At 37.5% G+C, this 15,016-nt stretch overlaps 1 protein-coding gene across 1 annotated transcript; it reads left to right on the forward strand.

The window, feature by feature from the left end:
- Window positions 1-685: 685 nt before the first annotated feature.
- LOC127979504 (WAS/WASL-interacting protein family member 2) lies at window positions 686-14,493 on the forward strand. Its single transcript, XM_052585015.1, has 8 exons — window positions 686-830; window positions 1,910-2,021; window positions 2,168-2,300; window positions 2,385-2,495; window positions 3,237-3,899; window positions 6,132-6,335; window positions 7,143-7,244; window positions 11,804-14,493. Exons 2-8 carry the CDS (start codon window positions 1,977-1,979, stop codon window positions 11,842-11,844), a joined length of 1,299 nt encoding a protein of 432 aa, XP_052440975.1. The 5' UTR covers window positions 686-830; window positions 1,910-1,976; the 3' UTR covers window positions 11,845-14,493.
- The last annotated feature ends 523 nt before the right edge of the window (window positions 14,494-15,016 follow it).

Consider the following 15,016-nt stretch of genomic DNA (forward strand, 5'->3'; position numbering starts at 1 on the left):
CTAAGAAAGCATAGTACGCATGTGACGCATAGTAAGTAAGCTGATGTAATACCACAGACAATGTGCAGTTGTTTACTTGCAGTTAAAGCACATATGACTGTAATAAGGCATGCAAATCAAAATAGTACATCTTATAGCACCACCACGTGTCAACATTGGGCATTTCTGGTATTTAGGACACTTGCTGTTTTATTTCTTCCTCAGTATCATAAAATAGCATTGCTTGAATGAAATATAAACGAGAGTCTGCATTTGAGAATAGGGGATATTTTGGTAATACTTTATTAGGCGAAGCAAAACTAGTTATCATGCACGCATTTTGTGTGGACATCAGTTTCAGTGACATGATGTTGGTAAGACTATAATATGGCTACATTTAATTATCTGCGAATAATCAGATTTTGAAGCATTTGAAACAAAACATTCTCACAAAACCATAACGATATAAAGGAGGGCTTACTTTTTTTATTTTCTTTTTTTTGCATCATGTGTAAATGTGATTTACCACCAATAATTACCATGTTCACAAGGTCTAAAAACTGGAAATTCAATAAAATAATATATAATAATAAATATGTATATTTTTTGTTGCGAAAAATAGAAACCCAAACATTATAATCCCAAGCACTCAGATTTTCGCAGCTCTGTGTGCAATAATGTAATAAAGATGGCTCTTTTAAAATAAATAATAAACATTATCACGCCAAAACGTACAGTGACGTAATTTCCGGTTTGAACGGCGGAGCATCAGCGAATCACGGCGATTGACGCGCGATATCATGTCTGAAGGGAACCCGGTTTGCGAAAACATCGGACATTGTGGGGAAAAAGTAGGCACAAACATTGTATTACTTCATTACATAAACACGTTATGTCAGGTTTGTCCGAAGGATCTTTTTTTCCACGCACCGTCGGCAGGTGTTGACGTGATAGACGCACCTGCCCAGCGCGAGGACAAGCTTAGCTAAGGCTAAATTCGAGCTAATTCAAAATACAAATGAATGTGGAAATAAAACACGAGACATACATTTCACAGTCATCTGATGAGCAATGATTAATGATTTTGTCGTCAGCGAAATGAGTTGAAAAGAGTAAAGTTATACGGGTCAAACGGTCGTAGTCTGCAGGCCGTGTTGTTTACATCCAAATTAATCCAGTTTCATTTGAGTTACCAAAGTAACTACACTCATTTATTGTGTATCAACTGCTTCGTTTATTCTAGTCATCACAGGCATCAAAAATGCGAATGTCCCATTCACATTTATATGTTTTACAGTTATAACAATTGTAGTTTCCATTCTGTTTTTTTTTTTTTTTTGAGAGAAAGAAATACTGATAATACTCTGTTAAGTTAAAGTCATGAGCTGTCAGATGTAACAGATGTGTGTCGTTGTCAGCTTGTTATCTTATTAAATAAGAGGATTATAATTAAATGCTGAAGAATATGGATCAGTGACTGCCTGTTTGTAATGACAGACATCTGGGTTGTCTGTTTGGAACTTGGATAATATATGTGCACCACTTTCCAAAAACTTTCACTTTCCAAAATTGACAGTAAAGGCACTTATAATGATACAAAAGTTTCGAATAAATGATATTCTAATTAACTTTCTTTGAATCAGGAAAATAAAAAATTACCAGTTTCCACAAAAATATGAAGCAGCACAAATGTTTTCAACATTGATAATATAAAGAAACGCTCGTTGAGCCGAAGCATCACATGAATAAAATACATTTTAAAATATATTTAAATAGAAAACAGCTGTAATAATATTTTAGGGTTTTACTGTTCTTACTGCATGTTTCATGGGGAAACAAGGCCTAGTTTATTCGAGTTAACCCTAAATGCAAACACACATTTTATATGTATGTAATCAGTTTGATTGACAATTATTTTCTGTTTCTATAGGTGACCGTCTTCACAAAGTTTTAATTGTCCAATACTCTTAGCTGTAAACACCGGACAGAGATCCAAGATGCCCATTCCTCCCCCTCCCCCTCCTCCCCCCACCCTTAGCCAGGTAAGTACTCTCTCTTTGGCAGGTAACTTTATTAGGAACTGCAAAACCTCACCTCGAAAATATTCACAGCATGCTCAATGCAAACTTCAAATGCCTCTGTGAAAACTTGACCTGAACAAATAAAGGAACACTCTGTTTATCCACAGGCAAACACAACCCCTCCCAAGCTGAGCCGAGATGAAACGAAGGGCAGAGGGGCATTGCTCTCTGATATCTGCAAAGGGACCAAGCTGAAGAAAGTTGGCGTTGTCAATGACAGGAGTGCACCTTTGATTGAGAGTAAGTGGAGGACTCATGAGAATTGCATGAAATTGATAGGTCAGCAAATGTGGGATATCACTGAATATTTTTTTTTTTTTTCAGAGCCGAAAGGAAGTGGCGGAGGCGTGTCCAGCAGTGGAGGGTCTTCTGCCGTGGTCCAGCCAGTGGGAGGGCTATTTCAGGGTGGCGTCCCAAAATTACGATCTGTAGGAGGTGTGGTGATAATTAAAAATGTTGTCTATTTAAAGTGGTGGTTCTCAATAGGGCTGTGCGATTAATCGAAATTGTCATAAAATCAAAATTGATCAAATAAATTGCGATAGTTTTTTTTTTTGTCCATATCGCAAAGGAATAGTTAATCCAAATATGTAATTGTCTTATCACCCTCTGTTGTGCTCAATATGCTCAAAAAACTAGACTGAATTTGACTCAGGTTATTATGCCGTGGGATGTGTTTCCTATACATGGATATTAAAACGGACCTCAACAAATACATTTCCCAAAAGGCTTTGACTTTGTTGAGTAAACATATGCACTGCACGTTTCAAAATAAAAATGCGGCACATGTGTTTTATATCACAATACGTCTGAAAGAAAACCAGCTGTCTTCAGAAAATGTTTAATCTTGTATGTCATACCTGATAAAGCAGCGTTTGTGAGCTCAGTGCTGCTTTTTGTACAGCCGTTACTGGGGAAAACTTTATTCCTTTCTATTTTGTGCATGTACAATGCATGGAACCTTTTGTGGAATGGAAAGATACCATTGATCTTAAAGGTTCTTCATCGAACCATAGATGCCAAAAAACAACCTTTACTTTTAAGAATGTGTAGATTTCATACTTAGTTTTTTCAAATATGTTCTTATTCATTCTGTAGTAATCCGTTTTCTAAAAATATGATTGATATTTAATTATTGTGCCAGTGTTTCTCAGATATGAACCGGTTGTGTTGCAGATGGTGCAGCAGGCCGGTCTGCATTGCACCCTCCCGGCACTCGTTCTGCTGCACCTCGCCCAGCCGGCAGCCACGATGACCCCGACAGTCCCTCTCAGCAGGCCTCTCCAGAGTCTGGCCGTTCCCAGAGACCGTCCCTGCCTGATCTCTCCCGTTCCCCCGGTGGAGGCAGCAGCCCGTCTACAGGCATGAAGCACAGCTCTTCTGCCCCACCTCCACCACCCCCCATGTCTCGGCGTGGAAATGCTCCTCCTGCTCCATCGCAGAAAGCCAATGTGCCCTTGTACAATCGCGAAAAGCCACTTCCGCCAACTCCAGGGCAGCGAGGACCTTCTCCAGCGCTGGTGCGTGAAAACGCACCACCTCCACCTGTGAAACCACCTCCGTCACCTGCGAGCAGCCGCTCGTCTTCATCCTCCTCTTCCTCCCTGGCCCCGCCGCCGCCCCCATACCGTCAGCAGTCAGGGGTTTCCAATGGCCCCTCCAGTCCTGTGAATGAGGATTCCCCCCAACTGCCCCAGAGACACAACTCGCTCAGCAAGAAGCCTTCAGCAGGTGGACACACACCGACACGTGGACATGCGCCGCCTCCACCACCATCCCCCACCCCGCAGGCCGCCAGACCCCCTCCTCCAGCACGAGAGCCCCCGGGACGAGGAGCAGGTGAGCTCTATTGTCTGTGACATTTATATAATTTACAGTTGTTTTTTTGTTTTTTTACTACACTACTCTCGGAAATAGAGAAGTAAAAATATAAATGTTGTGAAATATTATTACAACTTAAATGGAGCAGCATTTCAGCAGAACAGCATTTATTTGAAATCTAAATCTTTTGTAGCACTATAAATGCCTTTACTTTCACTTTTGATTGTTTGATTTAATGCAACTTTGTGGAGTAAAAGTATTAATAAATAAATATATATGTACACACACACACACACACACACACACACACAGGTCTTGACATTAACGCTTGTCTGGGACAAGTGGATTTTGTAAAGGGGCAAGTGAAAGAGAATTTTACTTGCCTGACCGGACAAGTAACCTGATCAAAATTTGAATAACAAACAATAAATAGGGCTGCACTGAAACTTTGGCGGGAATGATTATGATTTTATTACTTTCAGTGTAAACCGTGACTAATAATGGATAACGTATAAACAGTATCAAGGTCGCCTCAGTTCAGACTCCGGAGAATTATTAATTTTTGAACGAGTCAATTATTCAGTGAGCCTTTTAAAAAAATGGTTACTTGCTTCATTTATTGAATGAATCAGCCGTTTAACCCCTTAACTGTCACTCAAATTTTTGAACATTGACTTTGTAGTGCACGATCCAAACTTACATTTTTATACTTCATGAATGAAAATATTTTCTAACATGATATTGATGTACCATTTATGTGACAATGCAATGTCTGATTTTAAAATGGGTTTTAAAGGATGAATTTAGCAATTTTAAGTTTTCAGTCGATATATAATTTTTGATGATTTCTAAAATGTGATAGAGAAAAAGGCAACAAAGAAGTCCAGTTATAATTTGGTTTTTTGAGGGTGCACTCTTGTCATAAAATAATCGATTACTTTTCCTACATAATTTGTAACAAAAAACATTGGAAGAATATATATTTGGGAGTCTTAGACCTTTCCAACAATGTATAGTTTGTCAAGATTAGATTAGATTTAATTGTAATATAGTGAAGGAAATGTAGGCGTCACACAGAGTGGACGGGTGACAGTTAACAGGTTAAACGGTCGGTTGAATCAATGAAAATTAATTTCATATTTTAAAGTATCATTGCATTTTTACAACATTTCATATTTGTCTGTCAATAAAGTAAAACATTAATCTAATAACAATATGTGATGAGTGGGGCGAGGCCGAAAACCGTGGGAACGGAGCGAGAGCCCCACTCTTCACTTAATATTTTATGCATTTGGACAGATGGAGTTAGTTGATACTGATTTCATTTGAATAGTAACAACCATACAGTGTCGTCTTATTCTAATGTAATATATTGATCACATGTAAGAATTCTACGTAAATAAAGACATGTACATTTAATCAGTTTAGGAAAATATTGTCCTACCTTCATAGAGTTAAAAAGTGTAACAGCAATCAATTTAAGGCAAATATCAAAAAGTAAAAAAGTGATACCTGATAGAGCACTGATGAGACTGCTTCAGAATAAATGATTCCGTTTCTCAATATGTGTAATGTTGTAAAATAAAACGATATAGAATGATATGGCATATAAATATTATTTATAAAAGTTTGAATTGTTTTAATAGGTTATGATGACATGTTTGTTATGTTTATGGTTCACTGGCTGCTGCTCTTGCTGTGATTATACGTTCAGTTAAGCAAGAATGCAGCACGTCTCAGTACTCATACAGGTGTGTTCTGTGTTCTCACGTCCTTCCTACTTCATTCTTCTAAGAAAGCTCCACGAGAACTCAAGTCTGTTCTTTGCATTCTTGGAATTGAAAAACAGTCAATATTTATTATTTAACTTATGTTTAACACATAAGTAGAATTTTGAAGCTTCTGTTTTTCATACATCTGTCATTGTAATCACATCTCTCCGTTTCCTTACAGGACACCACAAAATCACTATAGATATAGATTATAACAATAAGGCCCTTTTATTCTGAGTCATGATTATATTTGTATAAGGAATGGATCGAAATGTAAGCATTTATTCACATAACCTCGTCATAACATCAAAAAAGTTGAATGGGGCATGTCAACCCCAGATTAAACCTCACTCAAAGCTGTCATATCGAGTTGAACTGTGGTGCATGAGAAATATAATTTTAAATGATTTATCTATTGATGTTTGTCTTTTAGTTATTTGCTGGTTGTTTCAACATAAATGTATCTTTCTTTAACTAGCTCCTCCAGTTCCTGGGCAGCCATCACGAAATGGTCGGGATGCTCCTCCGCCGCCGCCTCCTCCTCACCGGACTCATGGCACTAGCTCGGATGTCCCAAGTCGAGGCAAGCCCCCTCCTCCCCCCTCCCGCACACCAGCCGGACCCCCGCCCCCTCCCCCGCCCATCCGCAATGGACACACTTCCATTTCCCGTTCCTTTGTAGGTGAGTCCTTCATGCTCACTCTCACCCTGCACCTGTCCTCACATCCTCATTTTATCATCCTCCGTTCATTTAGAGAGGAGGATTTTTTTCTCCAAATTTAAGCGTTGGCTCTGCATTCATCTCCTTGCGCAAGAGATGGCTTTGTCATGTGAATTACAGAAACACACTCACAGTGGCCCGTCTTTATTCTTGGGCCCTGGTATTGTGCAAAATATATATAAAGTTCTAAGTTATAAATCTAGAAATATTCAGATTAATTTTCGTATAAAAACAAGTTACTCATAAAATGAGTTGACAGGCATCCGCAGTTGCAGCTGTTACTGAGTCACTGCATATTTAGTGTATGATGATGCTAACAAGATAATTGCTCTAAATAATTTGCCTCAATGTATTTTTAGACAATATAGTGGCATTATTAGGCATGTGCTCACCCTTTCTTAGATCATCAATAATGTAATTATGTGGTGTTGCAAAATATTGGCATTTTATACATTTTTAAGCATTTAGCAGACATTCTTATCCAGAGTATAAACAGTAGTATTGTGAATTTATTTTAATTTAAACCTTGAGTGTCAAATGATCCTTCAGAAATCATTCTAATATGCCGATTTGCTGCTCAAGAAACATTTATTATCAATGTTGAAAACAGTCGTGCTGTTTAATATTTTTTGTGGAAACCGATAGATTTAGTTCAAACATCATGATAAATGTCTTCGCTGTCACTTTTGATCAATGTAATGTTTCCTGCTGAATAAAGTATATTTTAAAAATGCTATACACATTTTTTTTATTTGTCTCTTCCATCAGATGATTTTGAGTCCAAGTATTCTTTTCATCCTCTGGATGACTTCCCTCCTCCAGAAGAGTATAGACACTTCACTAAGATATACCCAAGCAAAGCTAACAGAGGTAAGTCCCAAGAAATTAACATTTCAATCTAGCAGTTTTGTTCAGAAAAACCACAAGCTTCAACAAATGCATGTAATGCATCTGACAGTGAGCACAAAGCCTCCTTTGATCACTCGTATGCTTTCAGGAGCTTGTGTAAAGACAGAACTGCTGCATGCTTTTCATCTTCAGTAGGTTTTAGGGGTGTCAAAATTAATCAGTGCATTGCGATGCATACATGGACGATTCTTCATCAGTGCAGTAATAGACCACAATCAATTATAGCCTATTGACGTAATTCGTATACACGCTTGTCACGTGAGTATTAAATATACACTCCAGTTTTACATCTGTGCTTGGCATTTTCCCCACATATGGAGACTGTTGCAGTGGCTTCATTGCACAGAATAACCACAGAGTTCCACTCGCTGCATTTTATTTTTTTACTTTAGATACGCTTTAATTTCTGCCTTTTGGAATGCAGTAGGTATTAGATGCTCGACGCTTCGTGTTTGTTTGTCCTGAAGCTTGCGGCTGCATTTAAATGCACTTGCATCTCTGAATACTTTTATGATTCGAAAATAGTGTGTAAACAGTCAGTTATGTATTCAGAACACGACAAAACAACCGATATGTGTAAACGGATCTGTGCATTAGTGTGAATGCAGTCTATTAAAGCTGCCACTGTTTATGAACATTAATGCTAAGGAAAAAAGAAAAACCCATTACTATGTTTGTCTGTAAACTTTTGTATTCTTAAAAACACTCTTATACTGAAAGTGCTTTTTGTTTATCCCTTGTAATCGTCTTTTCTCGCCTTCATTTCTTTATATTTGCTTGTATGTTTCAAAGCTATATTTACTTTGTCTAATTCTTAACAATAATTAATTATTAATATTTAATTTAACGTAATTATTTTTAAAAGTAGCCTGTTTATATAATTTAACAAAAATGCACAAAATAAATTTGATATAACTGTGATATTGAATTGAATCGTTGACATGATAATTCAATTCAAGTTTATTTGTATAGCGCTTTTTACAATACAAATTGTTACAAAGCAACTTTACAGAAAAATTTCTACAATATTTATTAATAGCTTATAAGTGGTGACTGTCAGTCTGTGCACATATGACAGGATTTGTAGAAAAACCAAAAAACCAGGTGAAACTTGAAGCGCACAAATCATTCTTATTTGACAACAAAAATAAGCACAAAAAAACGTGCAAAGCAGTTTCCCGATTTGTTAAATAACAATGGAGCCAAATTATATTGAAACTGCGGTGTGATGAAATAGAGAAAAAAAAAGGTGATTTCCCCAACACCCCCTTCTCACTAGGCTATTAACACTGTTGTAGTTTCATTCAGAAGTTGATGCAACTTTACAGTTGTAAGATTGCACTTTTTTTCTTACAGACTGTACCAAAAACTTACAGTTGTAATTATATTAGTAGTTTATAAAATAATTTACGTTGCAGTAAGAGATTGCAACTTAAATATTCTGTGATTTAGTATGTTCACTTATCATAGGAAGTAATAAGAAATTACTCTTTACCTCAAGGTAGTAGCCTAGTGAGAAAAGGTGTTGGTGGAATCACCTTTCTTTCTCTTTTTCATCAAACCGCAATTTTTGCTAGTTCACGCAATTTCATCGCATAAAATTGCAAAAAATATCCCGCATATTCCATCGCATTTTTTTAAGAAAACATGCCGCAAAATCAAGGATTTTTGCCCGCAACAATCACAAAAAAAAAAATGTGTTAGTTCTGTTTGTTGATTCAGGGTTAGCATCATCTGAGGTCCTCTGAGGGTCAGCATCATTTCTTCTCAGGTGTTCTGTAAATCCCGTGGCAAAACATAGAAACATCATTAGCATAGCTGCTGTTCCAACAAAGTAAAATTAATTAGTTTAACCCAAGCTAAAGAATAAGAATGCACATTTGATCAGATACAAACAATTTAAGATACATTATTCAAATGCTTGTCGAAAAAGATGCGTTTTTAATCTAGATTTATACAGAGTGAGTGTGTCTGAACCCCGAACATTATCAGGAAGGCTATTCCAGAGTTTGGGAGCCAAATGTAAAAAAGCTCTACCTCCTTTAGTGGACTTTGCTATCCTAGGAACTACCAAAAGTCCAGCGTTATGTGACCTTAGGGTGCGTGATGGGTTGTAGCGTGGTAGAAGGCTAGTTAGGTACGCAGGAGCTAAACCATTTAGGGCCTTATAGTATAGTAATGATAATTTGTAACTGATACAGAACTTAATAGGTAGCCAGTGCAGAGACTGTAAAATTGGGGTAATATGATCATATTTTCTTGACCTTGTAAGGACTCTATCCGGTGCATTTTGGACTACCTGTACCTTGTTTATTGAAGAAGCAGGACAACCACCTAGAAGTGCATTACAATAGTCCAGTCTAGAGGTCATGAATGCACTAACTAGCTTTTCTGCATCAGAAAAAGGGTAACACATTTCATAGCTTGGCGATGTTTCTAAGATGGAAGAATGCTGTTTGAAGAAGTTGCGGTCTAATATAACACCCAGATTTTTGACTGTAAAGTAACAGTACATCCGTCTAGTTGCAGATTGTAAACTACAAGATTTTGTGTAGTGTTTTGGTCCAATAATTAATATCTCTGTCTTATCTGAATTTAATTTGAGAAAATTATTGGTCATCCAATCTTTTACATTTTTAACACACTCTGTTAGCTTAGATAATTTAGAGGTTTCATCTGGTCTTGTTGAGATATATAGTGGAGTATCATCAGCAAAACGGTGGAAGCTAATTCCGTGTTTTCAAATAATATTACCAAGGGGCAACATGTATATTGAAAATAGAAGGAGACCTAGGACGGATCCTTGTGGCACTCCATATTTTACTGATGATAAATAAGATGACTCCCCATTTAAGTAAACAAAATGGTAGCGATTGGACAGGTAGGATCTTAACCATCTTAGAGCCTGCCCTTGAATACCTGTATAGTTTTGTATTCGATCTATGAGTATGTCATGCCCTATGGTGTCGAACGCTGCACTAAGATCAAGTAAAACTAGAAATGAGATGCAGCCTTGATCTGACGCAAGAAGCAGGTAATTTGTAATTTTAACAAGTGCAGTTTCTGTGCTATGGTGGGGCCTGAAACCTGACTGAAATTCTTCATATAGATCATTTGTTTGCAGGAAGGTGCTCAATTGAGCAGACAACTTTTTCAAAAATTTTAGACATAAATGGAAGATTTGAAATAGGCCTATAATTTGCCAGCTCACTAGGATCTAGTTTTGGTTCACTGTTAAATTTTTTTTTGTTTGGAAAAGCACTCTCTGTATTAGCTTAAAGCCCTCAAGTTTACATTGGTTACTGTATTCTTTAAATTGCTCTAAACAAGTATTTTGGGTGAGCTTTTTTATTGAATGCTAGACATCAAGTTGTTATTTTCATCTGAAAGAAGAACTTTTTTTTGTAAACTAGGCCCTATGTGTTCTGTAAGCTTGTTTCAGTAAGCTGTGTTTTCAAGGCTTTAAGGTTTTATTGAATGCTATCTCTATACAAGTGCAAAGTAATGCATTCTTAGTCTTTTATTTTGTAATTTTAAGACAAATAAACATTGCAATGTTAAGGAATTCATGTTTTTTTCATTCAGATATGTAAATCAACATGTATAAATTGTTAGTAGTCAATTAATGGGGAGATAATCGAATTCGAATTGGTCTGAAAAAATTAATCGTTAGATTAATCGATGCATCTAAAAAATAATCGCTAGATTAATCGTTTAAAAAATAATCGTTTATCCCAGCCCTAGGTGTGAGTGATCTAATATTTATGAGCCCAAACTTTAAAAATTGTTTTTGTTCATTTACTTTACATGTTTCTGGTTTAATCACGATAAGATTTTTTCTAGACCCTACATTCAATTTATATTTTGACCTCACTATTCGGGGAACAGACACAGTCTTAATAGATTGTACAGTGCAAGTACTTTTATCATTTAAGCGGGTGGAACAAAAAATCATCATAATAGTTATCTGAGAATTGTCTTACTAGTCACATGGAGCGAAGTGTCCTGGAGATGTTGTCAGAAAGCAGCTCCGACTCTGCTGGGGTGCAATCCATCAGCGCGAAACAGCCTAGGACGCTCCCAGAAAAGATTCCAGTTATTAACAAATAGCAGTTTCTGTTCTTTACACCATGACAACAACCATTCATTTCAAGCAAAAAGTCTACTGAACTTTTCGTGTCCTCGTCGATACGTGGACAGTGGTCCTGACACGATAATCGTCTCCGTCTGCCGCAGCGTGGTGTCGTTTACGGCGTGAAGCATGACCGCTCTGTGGCTCTCGTCGGCCTTCAGGATCGCGGGTATCTGCGCAGAAACATCGATAACACGAGCACCAGGCAAACAATGAGTGTGCACTTTACCTTCGGTTAATTGTGAAACCAGTGCCGATTTACACCCCTAGTAGCTTGATCACACACCTCTGCTGAATGCTTTTGTCTGATGGCTATGATTTGGTTTTGGTACCATATCAAGAGTGATTTTTGTTCTTGGACTCATACATTTCTTTGTTTGTTTGACAGTAATGAGAGGAGCCCCTCCTTTGCCGCCTGTTGGGAGGTAAACACTGTGACCAGTCGCTTGGATTGCATCGGCGACGAGGGTTCTTCACACAGACCCATACGCTCATAAACAGACAATCTCACATGCACATCTAAAGACACAAAGCCTGCACCTTATTAACAGCCATTCGCCCATCGGATAACATTCCTCTACATTCAAGCAAGCTCCATTGTATCACCTTAATCTGGTGCAGAAGGTTGTCTTCGCTCAGAAAAGAGTGAAATACAGGAAAGTATTGCATTCCATCATCAATAACGGTTAACTATATTTAATTATTTTCCCTTGTATCTAGGTAGCACTGCACATTCGGTTGGATGTGCACTGAGAACTAGACATGACTTTCAGAACCTGTGTGTAGGTAAAGCTCAGCACTTGAGATGGGAAGCGGAAAGCATGTCCCTGGAAAATGTCTTAACTACTACGTCAGGCAACATGTTCAGTGTTTTGTTGTTTGTTTTTCCTCTCATCCACTACCCCATGTTATGCACTGTGAATAATCACTCAGAGCAGAAAGCATCTGAGTGTGAGCCTAACTGTAAAAAAGTGTTCGATTTAGATGTTTTTGTCTTTTGTCCTGGTTGTGCCCCTTTCAGGGAACAGCCATTATCTTTAAGTTCTCTCAGGGGGTTTGTTGGACTTCATTACCCTCCGGTAAGTTTGTGAACGAAAGGTCCAAAAGTGCCAACAGATGCTCTGCCATTAATAAATCAGCTCCTTCAGTCGCAGGGGCGCCCCCAAGGGGTGGCCACGGCTAGGATGATTTGCAGTGGGAACTTAATTTAAATGCAGAATGTAAATTCACAGTAGTTTGATAAGTGAAAAAAATGCAGCACCGGCTGCAGCCACCAAAAAAGATTGTAAATTAGCGCCATCAGAGTAGCTGCCCTTCCCCATCCAAACAAAACACAGTGTGCGCGCTTACATTAGGTGATGGTCTAAACTAGTGACTAGATCGTGTTTTGTTCCTGAATAAATCAACCGTTTAAATGATTCGGTTCAATCGCAATGACTCATTTATTATCAGTGATTCGCTGCCACCTACTGGAGGTTTTAAGTTCTCATTTAAGGTACCTTTTCTTTTTTTTAAATATAATTTCAAACAGCAGATTTCAATGTTTTATGTATAAAATATCAGAACATTATTTATTCATGTGTAACGGCAGGTTAAAGTATTTAATGTCCCACAGAGCTGCATTAAACAGTGCAAAAACATCTAAATGGCACTTAAGATGCAGCCTCTGTTTCCTCTGCATTGCAAAGATCAATTTGGTTGATACTGATTGCATTTGCTTGGTAACAGCCCAAATGCAAGTATCTGACCTAAAAGATGCTGCACACTTTTAGAAAAAAAAATAAGGTAAAACTAAAAAAATTAGGAGTCAGCTGTCAGTAAAATTAGAAATAAGATATCAGCACAATAACATACTCAGCAAAATATTGTCTAATTATCGTTATCAATAAAATCCCAGAAATCACAGAGAGATATTTTCTTTTTATATATAGCAAACCCTTATTTTTTTCCTTTATTTTGATATGCCACCCCAAGATTTACTGTGGCCTCCTTTGGCCACCCCTATTAATATTTCCTGGGGGCGCCACTGTTCAGTCGTAACATATCCTCCTTTGGGAAACCAGTAGGTCATTTATTCTAAAGATGGTCTATGGGATTTTTTTTCAAGTTTGGAGTTGTCGTCCTGCAATAATCCTCGTACTTTGTGGCGCGTTGTTAATGCTGGCTTTTCCCGTTACAGAACGGCACGGCTATGCTGCTTGCATTGTTTGTGATCTGGCTGAATGCAGACCTTGACCACATGGCGCCTTGGTGCATTTTAACAATGTATGAACTCGGTCTATAATATAAACGCTGGCTAAATTTGCATGTAAACCACAAAATTGCTTTAATTTTCTTCTGTTTTTAAACCGTGCATCTGCTGTTCAGATGACCAAGGGTTCTGGAACGGTTGTCTTATACTATACAGTATTACTGCATGAATATGGTAACTAGTCATTTCATTATCAGTCATGTTCATCTAGTGATGTTTGCAGTCAGTCTAGCCATATAAGCTTCCACTGATAACAGTTTATCCACAGCTTGTTCAGTGTCATATCGTTCAATCTTCCTGTTTGTACGGTTGTTTATTTTCCAGAGAATAGACTGCATTTCTGATCAATTCAGAATTATTCAAAAATGGAGTGTAGATTAGATGGGCAGGTGTGAACTGTTTTTCTCTCTCTCTCTCTGTTGTTCTGCCTTACATTTACAGATTAACATGTCGGTACGGGATTTGTAATAAAATAAATAAAATGTTGTATTTACAAGTACATAGATATGGTAGTGATAGTTATTAATCTATTTTTAAGTTGTAAAAAGCTTGTAATATAGTATTTCATGCAAACATAGGATTCAAATAAAGTCTTTTGACTAATTACTTGATGAAATGTCTTTGCACATGAAAATGGCTGAGGACGTTTTCTTAGACTAATACTTGTCTTAAATCGCCTTCTGTCTACTACTGCAGGTGTCAGTGAACGTGTCTTTAGAGGAGCATAACTTACTCACATTGAGAGAGAGGGCTGTCATTGTCACCATTCCATGCTTAACTAAAGCCTGTCCACACCTGTTGAAATAAAGCTGAGGAAAAAAACAAGGCCTAAGAATGTTTGTGTCATTTGTCAGGAGTAGATTATGACGTAATAGAAATTTTGCCAATATAAAAAAACAAAAAAAAAACAAACACTGTTTAACTATGTAAATGATCCTGGTAATGTCAAACCTGGTTGTGCCTCTGACAGATTCATCATCTGCTGTCAACCTGTATGTTTGGGTGAGAGAAATGAAAAGTTTGGTAAATTATTAAAGGGGGGGTGAAATGCTCATTTTCACTCAATATCCTGTTAATCTTGAGTACCTATAGAGCAGTACTGCATCTTTCATAACTCCAAAAAGTCTTTAGTTTTATTATATTCATAAGAGAAAGATAGTCTGTACCGATTTTTCCCGGAAAAACACAAGCGTCTGGAGGCGTGACGTGTGGGCGGAGCTAAAGAATCACGAGCGCCAGTGGGCTTTTGCGTTGAGAGCGTGTGGAAGCTGTGACATTACCTGAGGACAAAACCAACCAAAACAAACCATGGCTAACAGTCAGATTCAGCGTATATTTATGATCCAGAAT

This window comes from Carassius gibelio, chromosome B19 (assembly GCF_023724105.1).
Source record: "Carassius gibelio isolate Cgi1373 ecotype wild population from Czech Republic chromosome B19, carGib1.2-hapl.c, whole genome shotgun sequence".
Lineage (NCBI taxonomy): Eukaryota > Metazoa > Chordata > Actinopteri > Cypriniformes > Cyprinidae > Carassius > Carassius gibelio.